The 21,351-nt window shown below is 54.9% G+C and overlaps 1 protein-coding gene across 1 annotated transcript in view; it reads left to right on the forward strand.

The window, feature by feature from the left end:
- ARHGEF10L (Rho guanine nucleotide exchange factor 10 like) overlaps nucleotides 1–16,913 on the forward strand; it is a 105,886-nt gene extending 88,973 nt beyond the window's left edge. The window contains 5 exon segments of the mRNA XM_030324279.1: nucleotides 8,026–8,200; nucleotides 15,203–15,325; nucleotides 16,278–16,648; nucleotides 16,651–16,693; nucleotides 16,696–16,913. Of these exon segments, the coding sequence (XP_030180139.1) occupies nucleotides 8,026–8,200; nucleotides 15,203–15,325; nucleotides 16,278–16,648; nucleotides 16,651–16,693; nucleotides 16,696–16,811 (828 nt within the window). The 3' untranslated portion in view covers nucleotides 16,812–16,913.
- The last annotated feature ends 4,438 nt before the right edge of the window (nucleotides 16,914–21,351 follow it).

A 21,351-nucleotide genomic window follows, 5' to 3' on the forward strand; every position in this document is an offset into this window, starting at 1 on the left:
AGCGCAGCCTGGCTTTCTGGGAGGCAGGAAACGCTTCTGGCCCTTTCTTAGGAGCTGGGCAGGAGCCCTGCTGCACACAGGGGCGAGCATGCCCACGCTTTCCCGTGCAGCACGCGCGTGTGTGTGTGCGCGCTCGTGTGCAAACGGGTGCGTGCTGTTTTTGGAAAAAAGACTGCAGCCAGAGCCTGTTGGGGGCCCCTCCCACCCCGCTGCCCCGTCCGTCCGTCTGTCTGCTCGTTGGCGGTGGGCACTGTGGGCAGTCGGGTCCAGCCTCAGCGGCTTGGCTGTGATGGGGGTCGGTGAGTCCTCGGCTGGCCCTTCCCAGCAAGGCCCCTCGGGAGGTGTCCTGTTGAACCTGGTGTTGTGCCCGGGGCTGGGCCTTCTGGAACATTGTCTGTTCAGGACAGCAGGCTGCTCGGGGTTTCTCTGAAGGAGAAAAGGAGTACTGAAAGCCAGCATTTGGGGGTGAGGGCCAGAGGGATCAAAGATCCTCCTCTCCCCTTGCACGGCGTGGACTGGGCCTGGCTCTGAAGTTTCTACTGCCTCTTCAGCTTCTGCTCTCCGGGTGCCCCTAGTCAGGGGCGAGCTGTGCCATAGAACCGTGCCCCTCGAGGGCAGCCTGGCACACAGGGAAAGGAGGACGATGCTCTGCCTCTCTCCTCCCCTAACCTGGGGCCCTGGAGTTTCCTGTACCCACCCCCCCAACCTGGTAGGCCACCCTCAGCCTTGTGCAGAGCTCAGCCGCCAGGGGCTGGCTCGGAAAAGCAATTTTGTTGGCCTTCTCACAGGCTTGCCCTCCCTGGCTTGGCTCCCCTCCACCATTAGCTTCCTTATCTCAACGGGGAAAACGCGTGAAGGTCTTGGTGATCGGAGCCGGGTGGAGTCGGGGCTGCGGCCAGAGAAACCGAGCAGTGTTAGCGCCACGTTCACTGGGGAAGCAAACGTCCTTCGGGGCTAAACCTGACCCTGTCACTTCCCAGCCTAGCCCCTCCCGCACCTAACCGGATGGCGGTGGCCCCGGGGTGATCCGGCGCCTGCCCCCCTCTCCCCTCCATCTAACCACGGGCTGCACCCTGACACGCGCACTCATTCCTGAGGGGCCTCCCCACTCCCCACCCCGGCCCTGCTCCCTGGGACAAAATGCACCTGTTCTGTTTCTAATCGCCAGGAACTTCCCTCCGGCTCCAATCTGTCTGCTCTGCGATTTCTTTTTCCTTTTCTTGAATTCAAACCCAAAGTCAGAGTTAGAGACCCTCAACATAGTAAGTGCCTGACATCCCATAACTGTTTTTATTCCGTAAGTTTCAGGAGCGCAGCTTTATAGTTTGGCATTGTGCGCGCTACAAAGTCGCCTCACCCTCCATCACCATACGGTTGACCTCTCACACATTTTGCCCGTCCCCGACCCCCCTTTCCCTCTGGTAACCGCTCATCTGTTCTCAGCATCTGTGAGTTTGGTTTTGTTTCATTTCATTTGTTTTGGTGTTGGTTTTTCAGATTCCACATATGAGTGGAATTCTGCAGGATGGCTTTCCCTGTCTGACTCATTTCACTTAACATAATACCTTCTAGGTCCATCCATGTTGTCACAAATGGCATATTTCATTCTTTTGATGGCTGAGTAGCAAATAGTCCATTGTGTAAATTCACCACATCTTCTTTATCCATTCATCTCCCGATGGACACTTAAGGCTGTTACCATGTTCTTGGCTATTGTAAATACAACTTTAGTGAGCATAGTGAGCACAGTATCTTTTTGAATTAGTGTTTTTGTATTCTTTGGATACATACCCAGAAGTAGGTCATATGATATTTTTATTCTTAATTTTTCAAGGAAGCTCCATCCTGTTTTCTGCGGTGGTGACACCAGTGTGCATTCCCACCAACAGTGCATGAGGGCTCTTTTGTCTGAACATCCTCACCAACACTGTTGTTCCTTGTGTTTTTTGCTGGGGGCCATTCTGACGGGTGTGAGGTGAGGCCTCATTGTGGTTTTGATTTGTGTGTCCCTGATAATTGGTGACCTTGAGAATCTTCTCCATGTGTCTGTTGGCCATCTGTAAGTCTTCTTTGGAGACTTGTCTATTCAGGTCCTCTGCCATTTTTAAATTGGGTTGTTTGGGGCTTTTGTTGTTGAGTTGTATGGGTTCTATTTATGCAGGTTTACTTCTAGGCTCTCAGTTCTGTCCCATTGACCTGGGTGTGTTTTTGTACCGATGCAAAAACAATACTGTTTTGATTATTATAGCTTTGTAGTATAGTTTGAAATCAGAGAGTATGATACCTCCATGGACATTAAACATTTTTTGAAAGCTTATTTAGACAGAGAGGCGGTGGGGGAGGGACAGAGAGAGAGGGAGAGAGAATTCCAAGCAGGCTCCGTGCTGCCAATGCAGAGCCTGATGTGGGGCTTGAACCCACAAACCATGAGATCATGACCTGAGCTGAAACCAGGAGCCGGATGCTTAACTGACCGAGCCACCCAGGCACCCTGGAATGGACATTTTTATAATATTAATTCTTCCCATCCATGAGCATGGAGTATCTTTCCATTTATTCGTGTCTTCTTCAGTTTATTTAATTAATGTCTTAGAGTTTTCAATGTACGGGTCTTTCCCCTCCTTGGCTAAATTTATCCCTAGGTATTTTATTCTTTTTGGTAATAATTGGAAATGGGGTTGTTGTCCTATCTTCTCTTTCTGATGAGCTGTGATTAGTGTACAGAAATGTCACAGATGTCTGTATATTGATTTTTTATTCTTGCAACTTTACTAGATTCATTTATTAGGTGTAATGGGTTTTGGGTGGAGTCTTTAAGGTTTTCTACATACAATATCGTGTCATCTGCAAACAGTGACAGTTTTACTTCTTCCTTTCTGATTTGGATGCCATTTATTTCTTTTCTTGCCTCATCGCTGTGGCTAGGATTTCTAGTACTATGTCGAATAATAGTGGTGAGAGTGGACATCCTTCTCTTGTTCCTGCTCTTAGAGGAAAAGCTTTTAGCTTTTCTCCATTGAGGATGCTATCAGCTGTAGGATTGTCACATATAGGTTGAGGTACATTCTCTTGTACCCACCTTGTTTTGAGAGTTTTTCAACATCATAAATGGATGTTGCATTTTGCCAAATGCTTCTTCTGCATCTATTGAGATGATCATATAATTTTGATCTTTCATTTTGCTAATGCGCTGTATCACATGAATTGATTGGCAGATGTTGAACATCCTTGTATGCCTGGAGTAAATTCTACTTGGTCATGGTGTATGGCCCTTTTAACGTACTGTCGGATTCAGCTTGCTAATATTTTGTTGAGGATTTTTGCATCTACGTTCATCAAGGGCATTGGCCTGTAATTTTCTTTCTTTGTGTGGTGTCCATGTCTGGTGGCGTGATGCTGACCTTGTAAAATATGTTTGGATGCTTTCCTCCCTTTAAGTGTTTGGAGGAATTTGGGAAAGGTAGGTATTAAATCTTCTTTGAATGTTGGTAGAACTCACCAGGGGAGCCTCCTGGTCCTGGACTTTTGTTTGTTGGGAGGTTTTTGATTGCTGTTAAAATCTCCTTTCTAGTGGGGCACCTGGGTGGCTCAGTTGGTGAGGGAACCAACTTCAGCTCGGATGATGATCTCGTGGTTCGTGGGTTCGAGCCCCGTGTCGGGCTCTGTGCTGACAGCTCAGAGCCTGGAGTCTGCTCCCCACCTCTCTCTGCCCCTCCCCTGCTCATGCTCTGTGTCTCTCTTTCTCAAAAATAAATAAACATTAAAAAATTGAAAAAAAAACCATAGGGGTACATGTGCCCCTATGCATCAGCACTCCTGTGTCCCTTGGGTAAATTCCTAGCAGTGCTATTGCTCGCTTGTAGGGTAGTTCCATTTTTAATTTTTTGAGGAACCTCCACACTGTTTTCCAGAGTGGCTGCACCAGTGTGCATTCCCACCAACCGTGCAAGAGGGTTCCCCTTTCTCCACATCCTCGCCAGCATCTGTAGTTTCCTGATTTGTTCATTTTAGCCACTCTGACTGGTGTGAGGTGGTATCTCAGTGTGGCTCTGGTTTATATTTCCCTGATGATGAGCGACGTTGAGCATCGTTTCATGTGTCTGTTGGCCATCTTGGGTGTCTTCTCTGGAAAAGTGTTCTAGGTATTCTTTAAAATTTCCTCTTTGATTTCTTTTTTGACCTGTTGATCGTTCAGTAGCATAGTTTTTTAGTCTTCCTAACTTGTGGTTTTTCTCATTTTCTTCTTATAATTAATTTGTGGTTTCATACCACTGTGGCTAGAAAAGATGCTTGATAAAATGTCAATTTTCTTGAATCTACTGAGACTTCTTTTGTGCCCAGCGTGTGATCTACCCTGGAAAATGTTCCCTGTGCCCTTGCGAAGAAGAATGTGTATTCTGCTGCTTTGGGGCGAAAAGTTCTCTATATACCTGTTAAGTCCATCTGGTCTAATGTGTCATTTAAGGCCGATGTTTCCTTATTGATTTTTTTGTTTTGTTTGGATGATCTGTCCACTGAGGAAAGTGGAGTAGTAAAGTCTCCAACTATTATTGGGTTGCTGTCAATTTCTCCGTTTAGGTCTGTTAAGATTTGCTTTCTATATTTTGGTGCTCCATGTTGGATGCATGTATATTAATAAAAATTACATCTCCTTCGGGATTGACCTCTTTATCATTTGTGTAGTGCCCCTCTTTGTCGTCTATTACGGGCTTGGTTTGCAACTCTACTTTGTGTAAGTATCGCTACCCCAGCTTTCTTTTCATTCCCCTGTGCACGGAATATCTGTTTCCATCCTTTTGCTCTCAGTCTGTGTGTGTCCTTACTTCAAAGTGAGTCCTTCGTAGGGAGTGTAGAGATGGGTCTTGCTGTGTATCCATTCAGCCGCTCTCTGGCTTTTGATTGGAGCTTTCAGTCCATTTACATTTGAAGTAATTATTGATAAATGTATACTTACTGCCATTTTGTTAATTGTGTTCTGGCTGTTTTTGTAGTTCCCGTTCTGTCCCTTTCTTCTTTTGCTCTCTTCCCTTGTGGTTTGATGGTTTTCTCCTGTTATGTTTAGGTTCCTTTCTCATTTTCTTTTGGGTATTTACTATAAGTTTTTCCTTGTGCTTACCTTGAGGTTCATGTAAAATCTCCTATGGCAATAGCAGTCTGTTTTAAGTTGATAACAATGTCATTTTAAACAGATTCTAAAGCTTTACCTTTTTACTCCCCACCCTTGATGTTTTATGTTTGATGACACGTTTTATATTTTTTTGTTTTATGCTTTTCCCTCAATGAATTATTGTGATTTTAGTTAATTTTAGTACTTCCATCTTTTCATCTTTAAAAAAAATTTTTTTTCAAACACTTTTACTTATTTTTGAGAGACAGAGACAGAGCGTGAGCAAGGGAGGGGCTGAGAGAGGGAGACACAGAATCGGAAGCAGGCTCCAGGCTCCAAGCTGTCAGCCCAGAGCCCGATGCGGGGCTTGAACTCACGGACTGCGAGATCATGACCTGAGCCGAAGTCGGACGCTTAACCAACTGAGCCACTCAGGCGGCCCTACATTTTTTCATCTTTATGCTTGCTGTAGAAGTGATTGGCTCATTACCTTTGCTGTACATTTACCTATTCCAGTGAGATTTTTACTTTTGTATGTTTTCTTATTATCGATTAGTGCCATTTCTTTTAAGCTTAAAGGAGTCCCTTTAGCAGTATTTGTAGAACTGGTTTGGTAGTGAAGAACTCCTTTAGCATTTGCTTATCTGAAAAGCTCTTAATGTCTCCTTCAATTCTGAATGGTAACCTTGTTGGGTTAGAGAATTCTTGGTTGGGAGATTCTTCCTTTCAGCACTTTAAATGTGTCAGGCCGCTCGTTTCTGACCTGGAAAGTTTCTGTTGAGAAATCTGCTGATAGCCTTGTGGGGTTTTCCTTGTACTTGACAAGTTTTTCCTTTGCTGCTTTCAGGACTCTTCCTTTAACTTTTACCATCTTAATTACAGTGTATCTTGGTGTGGTTCTCTTCGAGTTCATGTGGTTTAGAACTCTCCGGGTTTCTTGGATCCAGATGTCTGATTCCCTCCCCAGGTTAGGGGAGTTTTCAGTCATTATTTCTTTTTTTTCTGGCTCTTTCCCTCTCCCTTCGCCTTCTGGGATCCCCATAATGTGAATGTCATTCCACTTGATGTTGTCCCAAAGGTCGCTTCAGGTGTCTTCACTTTACTTAATTCTTTTTTCCTTTTGCTGCTCTGCCTGGGTGTTTTTCATTGCTTTATTTTCCAGCTTGCTGATTTGTTGTATTTCATCCAGTCTGCTGTTGGACCGCTCTCATGTATTTTTCAGTTCAGTTATAATTTCCGTTTGGTATTTTCTTTTATTTTTCTCTCTCTGTGTTGAAGTTCTCCCTGTATTCATCCATCCTTCTCCTGAATTTAGGGAGCATCTTTATGACCATCACTTTGAACTCTTTATCAAGTAGATTGCTTATCTCTGTTTCATTTAGTTCTTTCTTTAAGGTTTTGTCTTTTTTTTTTTTTTAATTTGGAACATATTCCTCTGTCTCTTCATTTTGCCTTACTCTGTGTTTTTCTGTATGTATTTAGGTAAATCACTGACCTCTCCCAGTCTCAAATGAATGGCCTTATGTAGGGGAGGATGTATGGGACCCAGAAGTGGAAACTTCTTGGTCTCCAGAGCCAGGTGCTCAAGGACTGTCTCCTCTGTGGGCTGTGTGTGCCCTCCTGTTGTGGTGGGACTGTGGCTGTGACACATTGGTAGGTGGGGCTGGCTCCTGGCCTGGCTGTGGGCATGTCCACGTCTACTGGGGCACATTGGTGGACAAGGTTCTCAGTGGAGTACACCCACTGGCACACGTAGGTTACAGGGAGAATTCCAAAATGGCGCCCACCAGTACCATTCTTAGTAAGATAGACTGAGATGGACAAAAGGGCTCCTACCAGCGTCTCAGTGCATGGGCAGAGCCCCTGCTGTTTTCTGCCACTCTGGCAGACCCTCTAAGGTTTGTAGTAAATGGATCTTCTTTATCAGTGGTGTATGCTTTTTTCAAATTGGCGTTTTCAACTGGTTTCCAGGTTGAGTGAGTGTGTGCAAGCCCCTTAAGAGCAAGTTTCCTGTTCCTTCCGGTTTTCTAGAGTCTCTGAATATAATCCCCATTGATTTTCAAAGCCTGGTGTTTTGGGGGCTCATCTCTCCTGTGCAGGGTCCAAGGGTTGGGGTGCCTGATGTAGAGCTTGAATTCCTCATTCCTCAGGGAAGTTCTCTACCTTTGATATCCCTCTTGATTGTGACTCGCCACGGCTGGGTTTTTTCCTCTGGTGCGTCGGTGTCTCTGCCTCTCATCTGGTCTTGACACCATCCTTTTATATTTTCTTGTGGAGGCTCAGTTCATTCAGTTTCCAGGTTCCTTTCAGAGGGAATTATTCCACGAGTATGTGTAGATAATTGTGTCCGTGGGAGGAGGTGAGGTCAGGATCTTGCTGCGTCACCATTTTGAACCCCGCTCCCTGCTGTTTCTCATCAATTTTTGGACATTATGTGTTGCATCCCCACAGATGCAAAGATTCGGATGCAGAGATGTAAAGGATTAGGATTTGACTCACACGACCCACCTCCCTTCCCCGATTGTTCCGTTTGTTGCCTTTGTAACTCTAGATGATATTCATAAGGTGCCACTTCCTCTTGTGTCGCCTTTTGGCCCTGACTTTCCCTTGTGTCACAGGGGCATGCTAGAGCTTGGTCTGTTATCCCTTTCCTAGTTCCTTGTTCATTGATGTCATGTGGGTAGCTTGAGATGGCCCATGTTGGAAGTATTTACACCATGGGAATCGGCAGACAGGGCAAACCAGGATTCCCCACCAGTAGTCAAACACTTTCCAGCACACTACTCACTGCTAGGCTTCTGAGGGTCCCTTCTAGCCCTGAGTCTGGTTCAGGCAGAGGCTGGGTTAGTTAGCTTGGCCTCCCGAGGCTCAGCTGGCAGGCCCAGCCCAGCACCAACACCCTTCTCTCTGTGCCGCAGCAAAGCTTCGAGGCGCATCAGGACGAGGCCGTGAGTGTGACGCACATGGTGAAGGCGGGTAGCGGCGTCTGGATGGCCTTCTCCTCTGGTTCCTCCATCCGCCTCTTCCACACTGAGACACTGGAGCATCTGCAGGAGATCAACATCGCCACCAGGACCACCTTCCTCCTGCCGGGTGAGGCTGCTGTTGGGCATCGCGCCCTGCTGTCCTGGGCCTGTGCGGGGAAGATGCTGATACCCGTGCAGCATCTTCCGTGGCCAGGCGGAGGTGCCTCCTGGTCAGCCCATGTTGTCAACCCTCATAGGAGTGTTTGGCCGGCATCAAAAACTGGGCCTTCGAGAGGGGAGACAGCAGGGTCGGGATTCGAACTCAGGGCATCGTTCCAAAACCTCTCTTGCTGTCGTCGCTCTTCCCTCTCACCCCTCGTGGGAAATGAGGCTCCAAATTCAGCAGACTTCCATATCAGGAAGCTGCTAAAAAGCCATACTGGGTGGGAACCCAGGCCCGTCTACACCTGCCGCCCTTCAGGTTGACCAGACACCCAGTTCTGCCTCCCATCACGTTCGGAACATGAGGCGAGGGGCAAGAGAGAAGGCCGACAGGGGTCTATTTCTTTAGAGGTTTTTCTAAGAAAGGCAGCTGTCTCTCTTAGTTTGCTGGTTGGGCTTTGGGGGCAGGGGGAGGGCGAAGGGCTTGGATGTCATCCCCTTGGGGCCCTGCTTCCTCCTGCAGAGCTACTGGTGATGCTCAGTGGAGAGGAGTAAGGTTGGAGCTCGCCTAATACCCTGCTCCTCCTGCATCTGCCTCTGTGGAACCCTTACCGTCTGCTGTCCAAGGTGCTGCCCAGACCCTGCAGGCCGTGCCGGAGGGAACCAGGGCAGACACCTGCTCAGGGCCCGTTCCTACCCCCGGGCTGGCTTTAGAGCTTGGCCCAGCCCCCAGGAGACAAATAGACTGGTCTGGGAGGATGTAGAGGCTCCATCCTGTCCAAACTGGGCTAGGTTTGGCAGCTGGGAGAGCCGAGGGGCCCTGGGGCCAGGGACACGGGCCCGGCATGGCAGGTGGGGAGCTAATTGTTACAAGGACTCAGCAGATGGGCCGTGTGGAGGCCAGAAGTGGCTGTGTGCTGAGCTGAGGGACTGATCTCCCCGTCCTGTGAGGCTGGGCCAAGGACAAGCACGTTAGCCAAAACCTAAGGGGCCGCGTGGGGGCCTCTGTTTTACCACAGAGGCCTGGTCCCTGACCCCAGCCAGGGGACCCAGAGATCACCCCCAGAGATCCTGCTTCCTCCCGGCCAGGCACAACAATGGTCCCTGAGTCTGGCCTGGTGGCGACAGGGGGTGGTGGTTGCTTGCTCCACGTTCAGCAGTGGCAGTAGCCTGCCACAGGCCCTGCGGTGAGCTGGGTTCCAAGTGTTTTACGTGCAGGGTCGCGTTTCACCGTAACCCCATGAAGTGGCTTGTCCGTGGTCACGCGGCAGGCCAGAGGCAGGGCCGGGAGTCTGTGGGAGAGTCCCACGGTGTATAACGGGGAAGCCACGGTTTCAGAGGTGGCCAGAGCCCTGGCTCGGCCACTGTGGGGCTTGGGCAGGTCTCTCTGCCTGCTGGTCTGTGGTCCGTCTGTGGGAGTAGACAGAGGGCTTCCTGGCTCCGGATAAATGCCTTCAGGCATGGGAAGACACCTTGCACGGGCTTGGAGCATGGTAGGTGTGTGAGGAGAATAAATAGGGCCATAATACACTTCCCAGGGTGTGCTGTGTGGGCTCTGTGGGACCTGGGTTATGGCTCTTTGCCTGTTCTTCCCTCCTTCCCTCCCTCCTTCATCCCTGATTTCCCTCCCTTCCTCCCTTCCTTCCTCCCTCCCTTCCTTCCTTCCTCCCTTCCTCCCTCCCTCCCTCCCTCCCTCCCTCCCTCCCTCCCTCCCTTCCTCCCTCCCTCCCTCCCTCCCTTCCTTCCTTCCTTCCTTCCTTCCTTCCTTCCTTCCTTCCTTCCCTCCTTCTTCAGTTTCATTGCATTTCACAGTATTTAGCCATTATACAAGGTAAATCTATTTTACCTATGATAGAAATTTCTATCACAAAAATATTTCCACATTTATGCTGATAGCTAAATTACTTCAAGTTAGTGGAACAACAAAATAAGTTGGCCTTTTAAATCTCCTCAGCTTCATCTGGGGGCAGAGGAGGGGAGAGAAAGAATCAGCCCGTCAGGCCATCCGAGGCGGGACTGGTGGGCAGACCCGGATGCAGGTGGACAGCCGCAGCCCCCTCGGGCACAACTGTGACTTTACCACGTGAGCTCAAAATGCATCTGCACACCCACTGGCTTACTTGTTCTCCGCAGTTACCCTTTGAAGAAGGAAGGGCGTTCGCTATCTTATGATTATGTCAGGGCCAGGTAAACGGAGGCCCCGGAGCCTAAATGACCTCCTGGAAGGTCACACGCCCAGGAGGCCAGAGCCAGGCCCCTAATTGCAGCGTCTCCGAGACTTACTGGGCAGCGTCCCCATTCCCAGGCCTCAGTTGCCCCATCTGTACACGGAGGGGCCGAGATCTGAGTCGGAGCCTGGCCGTGGGGCACAGGGCAGACCAGAGCTGGAGTCAGGCTGGCTCTGCTGCCGCCCAGCCCCGTGACCCGGGGTGGGTGGGGAACCCCTGGGATCCCCGGTCCCTGCCTCCCAGGGAGGTTGGGCCTTGCCTGAGGCGGGGCAGGGACAGCACCCCATAGTCTCTGGCTGGAGTGAGTCCTGGTCCACGGCAGTGTCATTCATTGGCATCATCTTCGTTCTCATCTTCGTGGCCATCCCTGCCCCTCGCCGTACCCGCCCTGTGGGCTGCACATCTCCCAGGGTGCCTCCCTGCTCGGTCCCCACTCTCCAGCCCATGTCCTTCCGGCTGCACCTGCTACATCCAGCAGACAGAAGCCACCTCTCGCTGGCCAGACCTCCCTGGGGCTGGGCCCTGGGACATCTGGGCGATGGGGGAGGCTTAGTTTCCCCAGGGGTTAGTGCCCTGGGCCTCCTCTGCCAGGCCTGACCGTTCCTAGTCAGCGACACCGTGGAGCCTGGGGCTGGGGCCAGGACCCCCCAAACCCCAGAAGAGCCGGGCCGGAGCTGCCCCAGGGAGAGGGCGGCTTCAGACCCGTTTCACACTGTGCCCCTGGCGGAAGAACAACAGAGCAGGATTCGTAAATTCTTTATTAGAAATATTTTTAAAAGGCTTTTAAGTATTTTTTTTCTTCCCCCACACCACCAAATGAAATAATTGCATAATTAGTAATAAATTTGTTCCTCCTCTAAGTGTGGACTTTTTTAAGGGCGTGTTAAAAATTTATCACGCTTCCTTCCCCCGACCCCTTTCTTCCTCTCGTGTACCCGGCTGGTATTAATGCATTTTTTGAACCTAAACTCCCCCCCTCCTCCTAACTAGACAGGTCATTAATAAAATGTTCTCCAAGAGCCTGAGCCTTTTAAAGTTGTATATCTCCAGATAGATGGCTTGGGTGAGTCGAACACTGCTGCATTAAGTCTCTGTGATAAAATATTTATCCACCATTAGAATTTTTTTTTTTTTCCTTTCGGACTGTTTGTGAAGTGTCTTGATCTTTTCCTCAAGGCAGACGGGGAGGAGGAAGGGCCCTAGAATGAGGTCTGCAGATGAAGTCATTTCTCAATGCTGGTGGCACTTCTTTGGGTTTCCTGCTGCCCTCCTCTCGTCTGCTGGGTCTCAGCTGTCCAGTGGGGGCCGGGAGGATGCGGGGGCATCGGGGAGCCGTCTCTTGCTGGGCTCACGGCCCCAGGGTTCCCTGGAACAGGAGGTGAGGCAGCGAGATGAAAAATTTGCCACTGCTCGCTCTCTGGGCTTAATTATTTTTGTGGGTTTATGGCTCTGATGGAGCTGATGTTGAGCCACGAGTCTAGGTCCTTTTAATAATCACAGACGTTATCCTAATGGCCTCCTTTTATTGATTGTACACTCTGGGCTAAGAGCTGCGCCCAACTGTGTGTGTGTATTATACAGACACACGTGTATTTCCAATAATCATAAAACTGAGCGAGGCAGGTTTATAATACTCACGGATAGAGAAGGGAAAGAAAATGACTTGTCAGTTCGCACGCCCCGCGCGTGACACCCGCACCCGTGTCCTTTTTCGCTATTCTGCTCTCGCTCGTTCATTTGTTCACGAGCTGAGGGCGCTTGAGCCGCGAGCTGGGGAATCAACTCAACTCTGAGTGTGCAGATGAGCTGCTGCCCTCACGAGGCTTCCATCTGCAAAGGCAAGCGGCGAGAGAGAGAGAGAGAGAGAGCGCGAGATGGGGCGATGGAGACCCTGACCAGGGCCGAGCGGGGGGCCAGGTGGTGAGGAGGGGCTGGGAGCACCCGCCGCGGCCGGGAGCCCGTCCTCCTGGTTGGCGTCTGCGCGTTTTGAGCTGACGCGGGCGTGGGCAGGAGCCCCAGCTTTGCACACACCCAGACCGTTCGTGAAACGGCCCTTGTTGTCCAGAGACGGGCCCGGCTCTTCTTCCGGGTGTGCGTTCCCGCGTTGAATCAGCACCGCGAGTGGGACTCCGTTCGTGTCGCGTGGCCAGGCCCACCACGTGCGTCCGCGTATCCGGGAGGCAGCGTGGCCTTCCACCCCAGGCCCGCCCTCCCGTCGGAGTCCCAGGCACAGCCAGGCGCCCGGCTGCTCGAGACCAAACACCTTGGAGTTGCCCTCGACGCCTGTCCGCTCTCTGCCATTCGACTTCGGACCGGATCTCGAACGAGCTGGCTTCTTGTCGTCCTCCAGGCCACCATGGCGTCTCGCCACCACATCTCTGCCTGGCTGGTCTGCTTGCTCCCTCCCTGCCCTCCACCACACTGAGGCCAAAGCGCTCGCTCCCAAGCCAGGCCACCCACGCCTCTGCTCAGACCTTCCAGTAGCTTCTAGAATGTAGCTCCAGAACGAACAGTCACTGTTCTTACCCTGGCCTACCCGCTCTCTGCTCGTCTTGAGCTCCACCCCCCCGCCCCCAATCCCCGAGCTGCGCTGGCTGTAGTCTGCTCCTGCCACCCTCTTATTCTTGCCACAGGGCCTTTGCATGTGCTGTGCCCCAGGCCTTAGCTCGGGGCTCGGGGTGGCTGCCTCCTCCTTGTCCTTCGAAACTCACATCCCCACGCCTGCTTCCCTATCCTTCCAGAATGTGGGGGTAAGTCAGGAAGCTCAGGAACCTTCCTGCCCACTCTCTCCCTGCCCCATGCTCCCATCTGAATCCTCTGCCTGGTATTTATGTTCCTGGTTTATGTCTTCACTTCCTCTTTCCGCTCTCTAGACTGTGCTAATACGGTAGCCGCTATGATGATGAAAACCGGATGAAATGAGAAATTCAGTGCCTTAATCCCACCAGCTACATAGCCCGTGTCCACGAGCCACCTGTGGCTAGTGGCTGCCGCATCGAACAGCGTGATCCATAACATGTGCATCATCACAGAAAGTCCTAGAGTGTTTGCTCCTCAAGAGCAGAACTTTGCGTGTGTGGCTCCCACTGTGCCTCCAGCACTGAGTGCAGAGTCCTGCGCGTAGTAGGTGCTTGGGGTGTCCCGGAGTGCCAAGTGAGTGGGTCAGTGATGGTAGAGTCCATTGTGTTAGACGGTGCCGCGTGAACCCCGACATGGTAACCCTGGGGAGCCACCCTGCTCGGCTCGGAGGCTGTTTGCCGTGCACAGGAAGCTCGTACCCTTACCCGCGTGGAACCGCAGTAATGTGCTCAAGAGCGGAGAGGCAACAGAGGCACAGACTGCAACCAGCAGACCTGAGCCCTGCCCCTGCCCCGCACTCACCAGCTGGGTGACCTCGTTGGGCCTTCCTGTCCTCATCTGGAAAACAGGCCTGACATCCGTGTCTCACACGTGTCCCAGGCCGCTGCAAGGCTTACATCCAACCAGACCGGGTTTCTGTGTGCTTTAGAAACTCCGGAGTGCGGTCCCTGGACCAGCACGCGTCAGTGGCACCCGGGTACTTGCCAGAAATGCAGTTGGGGGCCTCCTGGCCCTGCTGTTGGTGCTGAGACACGCCCAGGCCGCGAACCGGCGCTCCGAGCGTCATTTCACACACCGCGTGGCATTGTTGTCGCCATGGCACGTGGCATGAGTTCGAATTTCCTTTTAGGGAAGAGCTGGCTCCTCTCAGGGGGGCAGGAGGAATCGGGCAAGAAGCAAGACGGCCCTTTAGGAAGGCAGGGGGGCGTCGGTGCCGCCTGTCCCTTGAACCCGTTTCCGGCGACCATCATTGTCAACAGGGCAACGGCAGTAGCGTCCGAAGGCACCTTTCTGTGTGTGCCGTGTGCCGGGCACTGGGTTAGGTGATTTCCGCTCAGTCGTTGACTCGTTTCATCCTCAGGACGAGGCTGTGGAATATCGTCATTGTCCCCTCTTGCGGGTGAGGGAGCCACGGCACAGAGGGGTTAGGGACCAGCCTGGGTCATGTAGCTGGGAAGGGGCAGAGCCCGGGTTTGAGCCCAGCGCCTGGCCTTGGAGACCCCGCTCCGGGCCGCTGTGGGGCGTGGCTCATGCTGCGCTTCCTGCCTGTAAAGGGCAGAGGGACCCCCGCACTGTCCCTGTCACCGCATTCTTGATGAAACGAAGAGACGGCACCAGGGGGACGGTCAGGCGCTAATCTGGACCGCCATCAGTAACATGCTGGTTCCTGGCACGTCAGGCCAGGGGCTGCCGGGTGCGCTGTGCCTTCACCCAGGGAAGGGCCCGCGTGGGCGGAAGGACAGGCCTGGGCTGGAGACCGAGGGACTGCGGCAGACTGCCGACTCGCCTCGCTTCTGCGTCCACGCCGGCTCCCTTCCCAGGCATCCCATGTGCGCCAACATCCGCGTCGCCCTCAAACCCTGTCTTTGCTCCCCCCCTGGCCACGGAGGGCCCCCACGGGCCAGCTCCGTGGCCAGTGGCTCAACCCCCTTGCCTCCTCGGGCAGTCCCACTTTCCCTGGGTGGAAACAGGGTGGGTAGAGGGGCACTCAGCTGGGGGATCCAGCCAGGTCAGCCTCCCAAGCCCGTGTCCCGACCACAGCCCCATCCAGCTTCCTGCGGGTCTCACAGGAGGAGCCGTTTCCTCACCTCGAAGCCCCCAGAACCCACTGCCGTCCCCAGGGGATGCTGTGCGGCTCACGCTGACTTCTCTCTCCGCAGGCCAGAAGCACCTGTGTGTCACCAGCCTCCTGATCTGCCAGGGTCTGCTCTGGGTGGGCACCGACCAGGGTGTTATCGTCCTGCTGCCTGTGCCTCGGCTGGAAGGCATCCCCAAGATCACAGGTGAGGCTCTGGGAGCCCGTCTGGGCAGGGCCTGGGACAGTCAGCTGCAGGTGGCCGGGGAGGGCGTGTCTCGTGCCCAGGTGTTTAGGCATCATTCTCCAATGTCCTCTGTCACCACAGGTGGCGCTGTGGCACGGCGGAATTATGTCCTCCCCTCCCCCTCTGTCTCCCACCTGCTTTCTGAGTTAGTCTCAGATTCCTAATCCGGCCAGTGGGCACAATAGCGTGTCTTGGTCCAGTGGCTTCAGGATTCGTGGGGACCCCTGAATAGTGGCCGGGCCCCTGGAGGGCCGAGGTGGGGAGGGGGAGGGGGGAAGCCCTGAGGGTAGACCAGCCCAGCCGGATCTTGAGCCGCCCTCCCTGCTAAGGAAGAGTCTCTTCCTAAATCCAAGATCTCCTGTTTCCATCACAGAGATCATTTTGCTCCCCCCGGTGTCAGTCCTTGGGTTTGCCAGGACGTATCGGGCAGAGACCCTGCCCCCCAGCGCTGACAGTCTGGTGGAGGCAGCTGAGGTCTGGGGTGGCGGGTGCTATGCCGGCAGGTGTTCCGGGCCCGCGGGGCACAGAGACGCAGGCGCTCAGCGATCTGTGGGTGGGTCAAGAAGGAGGTGCGGCGGAGGGGCTCGGCTGGGCTTTAGGGGATGGGGCGGAGCGGCAGGTGGGTGGGGAAGGTTCTCTGGGCGGAGCCAACGGCTCGGAGACGTGTGGCTGGCGCTTTCACACTGATGCCCCCCCACCCCCCCGCAAGTGGTTGATAAGGTCGCTGCTGTCACCTGTCCCGCTCCTCCACAGAAAATAGCCCTAGGCTGTGGGAGAGCCCCTCCCCCGGAGGCTCCAGCATCCACTGCCGTTAGTAAAACCAAACACCACCCAGAACGTTCTCCAAGAGAGGTCTGGGTGCCCCCTCCAAAGCTGGGCCTCTGGGCCCCTTCTCCCTGCCCCACTCTTACAGGGAAAGGCATGGTGTCGCTCAACGGTCACTGCGGGCCTGTGGCCTTCCTGGCCGTGGCTACCAGCATCTTGGCCCCCGACATCCTGCGGAGCGACCAGGAGGAGGCCGAAGGGCCGCGGGCGGAGGAGGACAAGCCTGACGGGCAGGCTCACGAGCCCCCGCCCGCGAGCCGCGTGGGCCGAGAGCTGACCCGCAAGAAGGGCATCCTCCTTCAGTACCGCCTGCGCTCCACGGCCCACCTCCCGGGCCCGCTGCTGTCCGTGCGGGAGCCCGCGCCCGCCGACGGCTCGGCCCTGGAGCACAGTGAGGAGGACGGCTCCATCTACGAGATGGCCGATGACCCGGATGTCTGGGTGCGCAGCCGGCCCTGCCGCCCAGGGACGCCCACCGCAAGGAGATCTGCTCAGTGGCCATCATCTCGGGGGGCAAGGCTACCGCAACTTCGGCAGCGCCTCGGGCGGCAGCGGGAGGCCAGCCCGTGCGGGGAGACGGACAGCGCCCTCCCTCATCTGGCAGGTGCCCTTGACGCTATAGCCCCCACCGGGGGCGCACCGCCGCGGGCGCGGCGACCGACAGTCATGCGGGGTCCCTCCCGGGAGCACCGATCGCCTTCCAGGGACCGTGGGGATGGGCCTGGGTCTCCCGGAACTACCTGGCCGAGCAGAGGAGAACCTCTTCCTTTAAAAAAAAAAAAAAAGAAAGAAGAAGAAAGAAAGGAAAGGAAAGAAAGAAGGAAAGAAAAATATTTCAGAAAGAAAGGAAAGAAAGACAGAAAGGAAAGAAAGAAAGAAGGAAAGAAAGAAAGAAAATATTTCAGAGTTTTGGGGCAGGGGTTTGGGTGCGGGGAGAGGATACCTCTGGAGGAAATGGCCTTCTTTTTAAAAGCAAAAAACAAACACAAAACCTCACAACTGCCTGGCAAGCCCAGCACCTCTCGTCCGGAGCCGAGCGGGGCTCAGAGACGGCCGCGCGCCTCTCCTGGACGGGCGTGTGCGTGTGAGTGTATGAGAGCGTGTGGGCTGGTGTGTGAATATATATAAATACGTATATATGGTGTACATTATGTGTATAAATGAAGTCTGTACATATTGGAGCTCTGGGAGATGCTGGAATAAAAGGCAAGAAGAACGTGAGTGCTTGGACTGACTTTTTGTTTTTTGAGGTGTGACGGAGGCACGAGGGCAGGAGGTAGGGCTGTTCCGGAACCAGGGGGACCCCGCCATGGCACAGGCCTTAGAGTGAGCCGCCCGGTGCACCTCGCCATTGGCCACGTGTCGCTTTTATTCGTGTAATTAATTAAAATGAAATGAAATCACAAATCCAGGTCCTGAGTCCCATAGCCACGTTTCTTGGAGAAGCCCCACGGGGTGGGGCGTCTTGGAGAAGGGTCTTGGAGAGCCCCACGGGGTGTGTGCCTCCCGCAATGGGCACTACAGGTCCAGCTATTTCCATCATCCCGGAAAGTTCTCTTTTGCTCGAGAAGGGGCTCTTGGGAGCTTCTTTCCTGAATAGTTTCTCTTTAAAGTTTATTTATTTATTTTGAGCGAGAGCGAGCGAGCAGGGGGAGGGGCAGAGAGAGGGGGGGCAGAGGATCTGACGTGGGTTCCGTGCTGACGGCAGAGAGCCCGACGCGGGGCTCAAACTCCGAACCGCGAGATCGTGACCTGAGCTGAAGTCAGACGCTTAAGCGGCTGAGCCACCCAGGCGCCTCCGAACAGTTTTTGAAGCCAAGGCTGCCGTCCCCGCTCTGGAATGGTATGGAGGCAGGTGGCCTTGGCACCTGTCACTGCCGACCCGGGGAAGGAAGGGAGGCGAAGGGCTTCACCGCGTGCGGGATAGGGGTCTGGGGCTATTGCTGTGGGCAAGGGGCGAGGCAGGGAGGGGGCCGAGGGAGGAAGGGGTGAGTTCCAGATGCTGGTGGCAGAGCCCAGGCTGTGGGGTGCGACTGGCGGGCGGGGCTGCCTGGGGCCCCGGCTTCCTTTTCTCCTGGCTCAGTCTCTCGTCCTCAGATGTCTGGAGCTGCCTGCAGGCAACAAAAGGTGTTTCTCCGTCTCCCCACCCACCACCTCGCTGGCATCTGTCCACCTGTCTGTCCACCCACACCCGCCCACCTGTGCGTCCTCCCTTTCACACTGTCCCGGCCTCGCGGCACCAGGCCACCAGGCGGCGGGGAGGAGGTAAGCAGAGATCAGCGGGGGCGGGGCGGGAGGCGGACCTGTCAACCAGACCCGCTGTGCAGCTCGATGGCTTTCACGGACGCCCCGGGAAGCCGGGGGACAAGAGCCACCACGGAGAGGCCACGGCAGCCAGGTCCTAACCACCTGGAGGGCTCTCGCCCACTGGAGGAGCCACTCACTCACTCACCCCTTTCCGCAAACCCCTTGAGCTCCTGTTAGATCCTCGGGCACCGTGTTAGTTGCTGGGGCCGCGGAGGTGAGCGAGGCCTCAGCCGCCTCCGCCCGCAGGCAGTGCGCAGCTGGGTGGGGGGGTCCCCAGGGGGGGGGGAGGGAGCCGTGTCCGCAGGAAGCGTGGCCGTGGACGCGGCATTCAGGACGCCGGACGTTGTGTTCCAGACGAGCCCATCTTCTCTCAGCCTCAGTTTCCCTTTTTAGTATCCAAGGGGAGACTCACCACTGTCCTGCCCCCTGCTGGTGTGAGAGGAAATCAGTGCACTGCGCCTGAGCTACTTACTGAATGCAGTCCGGGTGGGGCTCCCATGGGGGGGCCTTGATCCCGTTAGTCAAATGCTGGTTGAGACGTTTCCTAGGACAGCGATCGACCGGTAAGTTGCGCCGTTGGGCCGGTGACCAAGCCTGGGGGCTAGGATCTGGCAGGCCTGTGTTCCAGTCCGCTCCATGAAAGGCCTGTCGTGTGTCCTTTAGCGCGTCCCTTCGCCTCCAGGCCTCGGAATCCTCACCTCTAAACCGGGGGCGACGACGCTTCAGGGAATTGCCGAGGACAAGCGGTAACGAGTCCGTGGAAAGGCACCCGGGGACATCCTCCAACAGCAGCGTTGCGATTATCCCTTACATCACCGCAGCTTGCCTGTTCCAAACGATTTGAGGCAGGAAGGACTGTCTTATTAAGAAGTCCCCTTCTGTGCAGGAGTGGGCGTCTGGGAGCTCTGCGGGTCTGTTAGATCCTAGCCCTACAGAACGCTCAGCTGAAGGGGACCCGGGAGATCCTCAAGTGACTGACTTAGCTCCACGGTTGAAATTATCACATCAGTCAACAGCCTTCTCCAGAGTCCTCTGACAACAGAGCGAGGGTGGGCTGGGGGCGTCTGGCGGCTCCAGAGGCGTGGAAACACGTCGAGGACGTGCCTGGCATGGGAGGGAGAGAGGCCCTCGCTTTAAGGGGCTGATCAGAGTAACAATAACCGTAAGCATTTGGAAGCACTCACGTGTCCTCGTGGCCGCTCCGCTGGTGAGGGACTCGAGGCTCAGGAAGTAATTCCCCAAGGCAGCATCAGGGCGGACTCCTGCCCCCAGACACCCTGCCTCCAAGAGTAAAACTGGAGACAGACCAGAGTTCCAACGATGCTTTCCCCGCTCACCAGCTGTGTGATGTCAGGCGAGCACCTTAACCTCTCTGTGCCTCAGAGAGGAGATAGGAACAGCCAGTCATTCCACATTTACGGAAAGCCTACTGTGTGCCAGGACCCCGGATCCAGGTAGGCACTTGGGTAGAGTGTGGTGCCCCCGTTTTGGATGGCACAGAGGTAACTGACAGTAAGTAAGGACCAACACGTCACGTGGTGTTTGTGCTCTGGACAGAGAACACAGACCGCCGGGAGGTGAGAGGCTGCAGAGGGGCTTGTGATGTCAAAAGCCAGGGTGTCTGGGGAGGCCACACGAGGAGGTGACATCTGGGCCAAGACCTGAAGGAGCAGCAGACATCAGGCCATAGAACATTCTGGGCAGAGGGCACAGCGAGTGCCAGGGGCCGAGGCAGGAGTGTGGCTGGTGGCTGGGGCGGAGGGAGTGGGTGGCTGCAGGGGGGGGGGCGGGCGCGGGGGATGGTCACGCGGTACCAGGTTCAGATCACGGAGGGACTTGGCCTTTTCCTCTGTGACACGGGAGGTCGTGGGAGGGTTTGGAGAAGAAGAGTGACACCATCTGTCATGTGCTTTCAAACGATCACTTTCGGCTGCTAGGTTGAGGCTGATCCGTCGAGGGCAAGGGCAGAAGTGTGGGAGTCCGGAGAGCACACACCGAGGGGGCCGTGGCGGTGACCCAGTGGCCACGGTGGAGGCGCGAGGAGGTGTCAGATCCTGTGTGGTGTGCAGCTGGGTGGGTGGGGACAGAAGGGGCGTCAGGGACGCTCGAAAGACAGAGTTGCCAGGAGGTGGGGGGGGGGTGGGCTTTTCCCGGGAAGACTGGGAAGGGGGTTTGGGGCGTTACACTGAGTTGTCGCCGAGCATCTTGGGCAGGCAGGACAGTGACTGGGAGTTTTGGAGCTCTAGGGAGCGGTCCCGCATGAGAGACAGGGGTGAGCGGGGAGATCTCCAGGGCGCAGAGGAGGGCGGGGAGGTGTGGGGGGCCTGAGCGCGGGGAAGAGGCCAGGGTTGGAGGCTTGAGAGGTGGACAGGAGGGGCCAGGAGCCGGGGGAGGCGGAGACCTGGAAGGCTTGCCGTCCTGGAAGCTGTGTGGAGAGCGTCAGAAGGAAGAGGGAGCCATCTTCTGTGTCCAGTGCCGTGGAGAGAAGTGACCTTGCATTTAGGCCCAGAGGGGCTGTCCGGTGACCTTGACAAGAGGAAGGGGGGCCGAGCCGTGGGGGACCAGCCAGATGGCAGTGGGTTCAAGATGGAACAGGAGGGAAAGAACCGACTGGTCTGGGCATGAGGGCAGCAGGGGGCCTGGGTGGGGTCTGGGGCCCAGGTGGGCCGCACGCCTTTGTCCCCTGCCCTTGCCCTAGAAGGAGAAGCGCTGTTGCTTCACCCCTGACACAGGTGGGGGCCTGTTGTCAGGAGGCAGGTGCACAGGTGGGGGCACAGGTGGGGCAGGTTGGAGCAGGCACAAGGTGGGGGCCTGTTGTCAGGAGCAGGTGCACCGGACCCACCTCCCAGATGGGA

Source organism: Lynx canadensis, chromosome C1 (genome assembly GCF_007474595.2).
Source record: "Lynx canadensis isolate LIC74 chromosome C1, mLynCan4.pri.v2, whole genome shotgun sequence".
NCBI lineage: Eukaryota > Metazoa > Chordata > Mammalia > Carnivora > Felidae > Lynx > Lynx canadensis.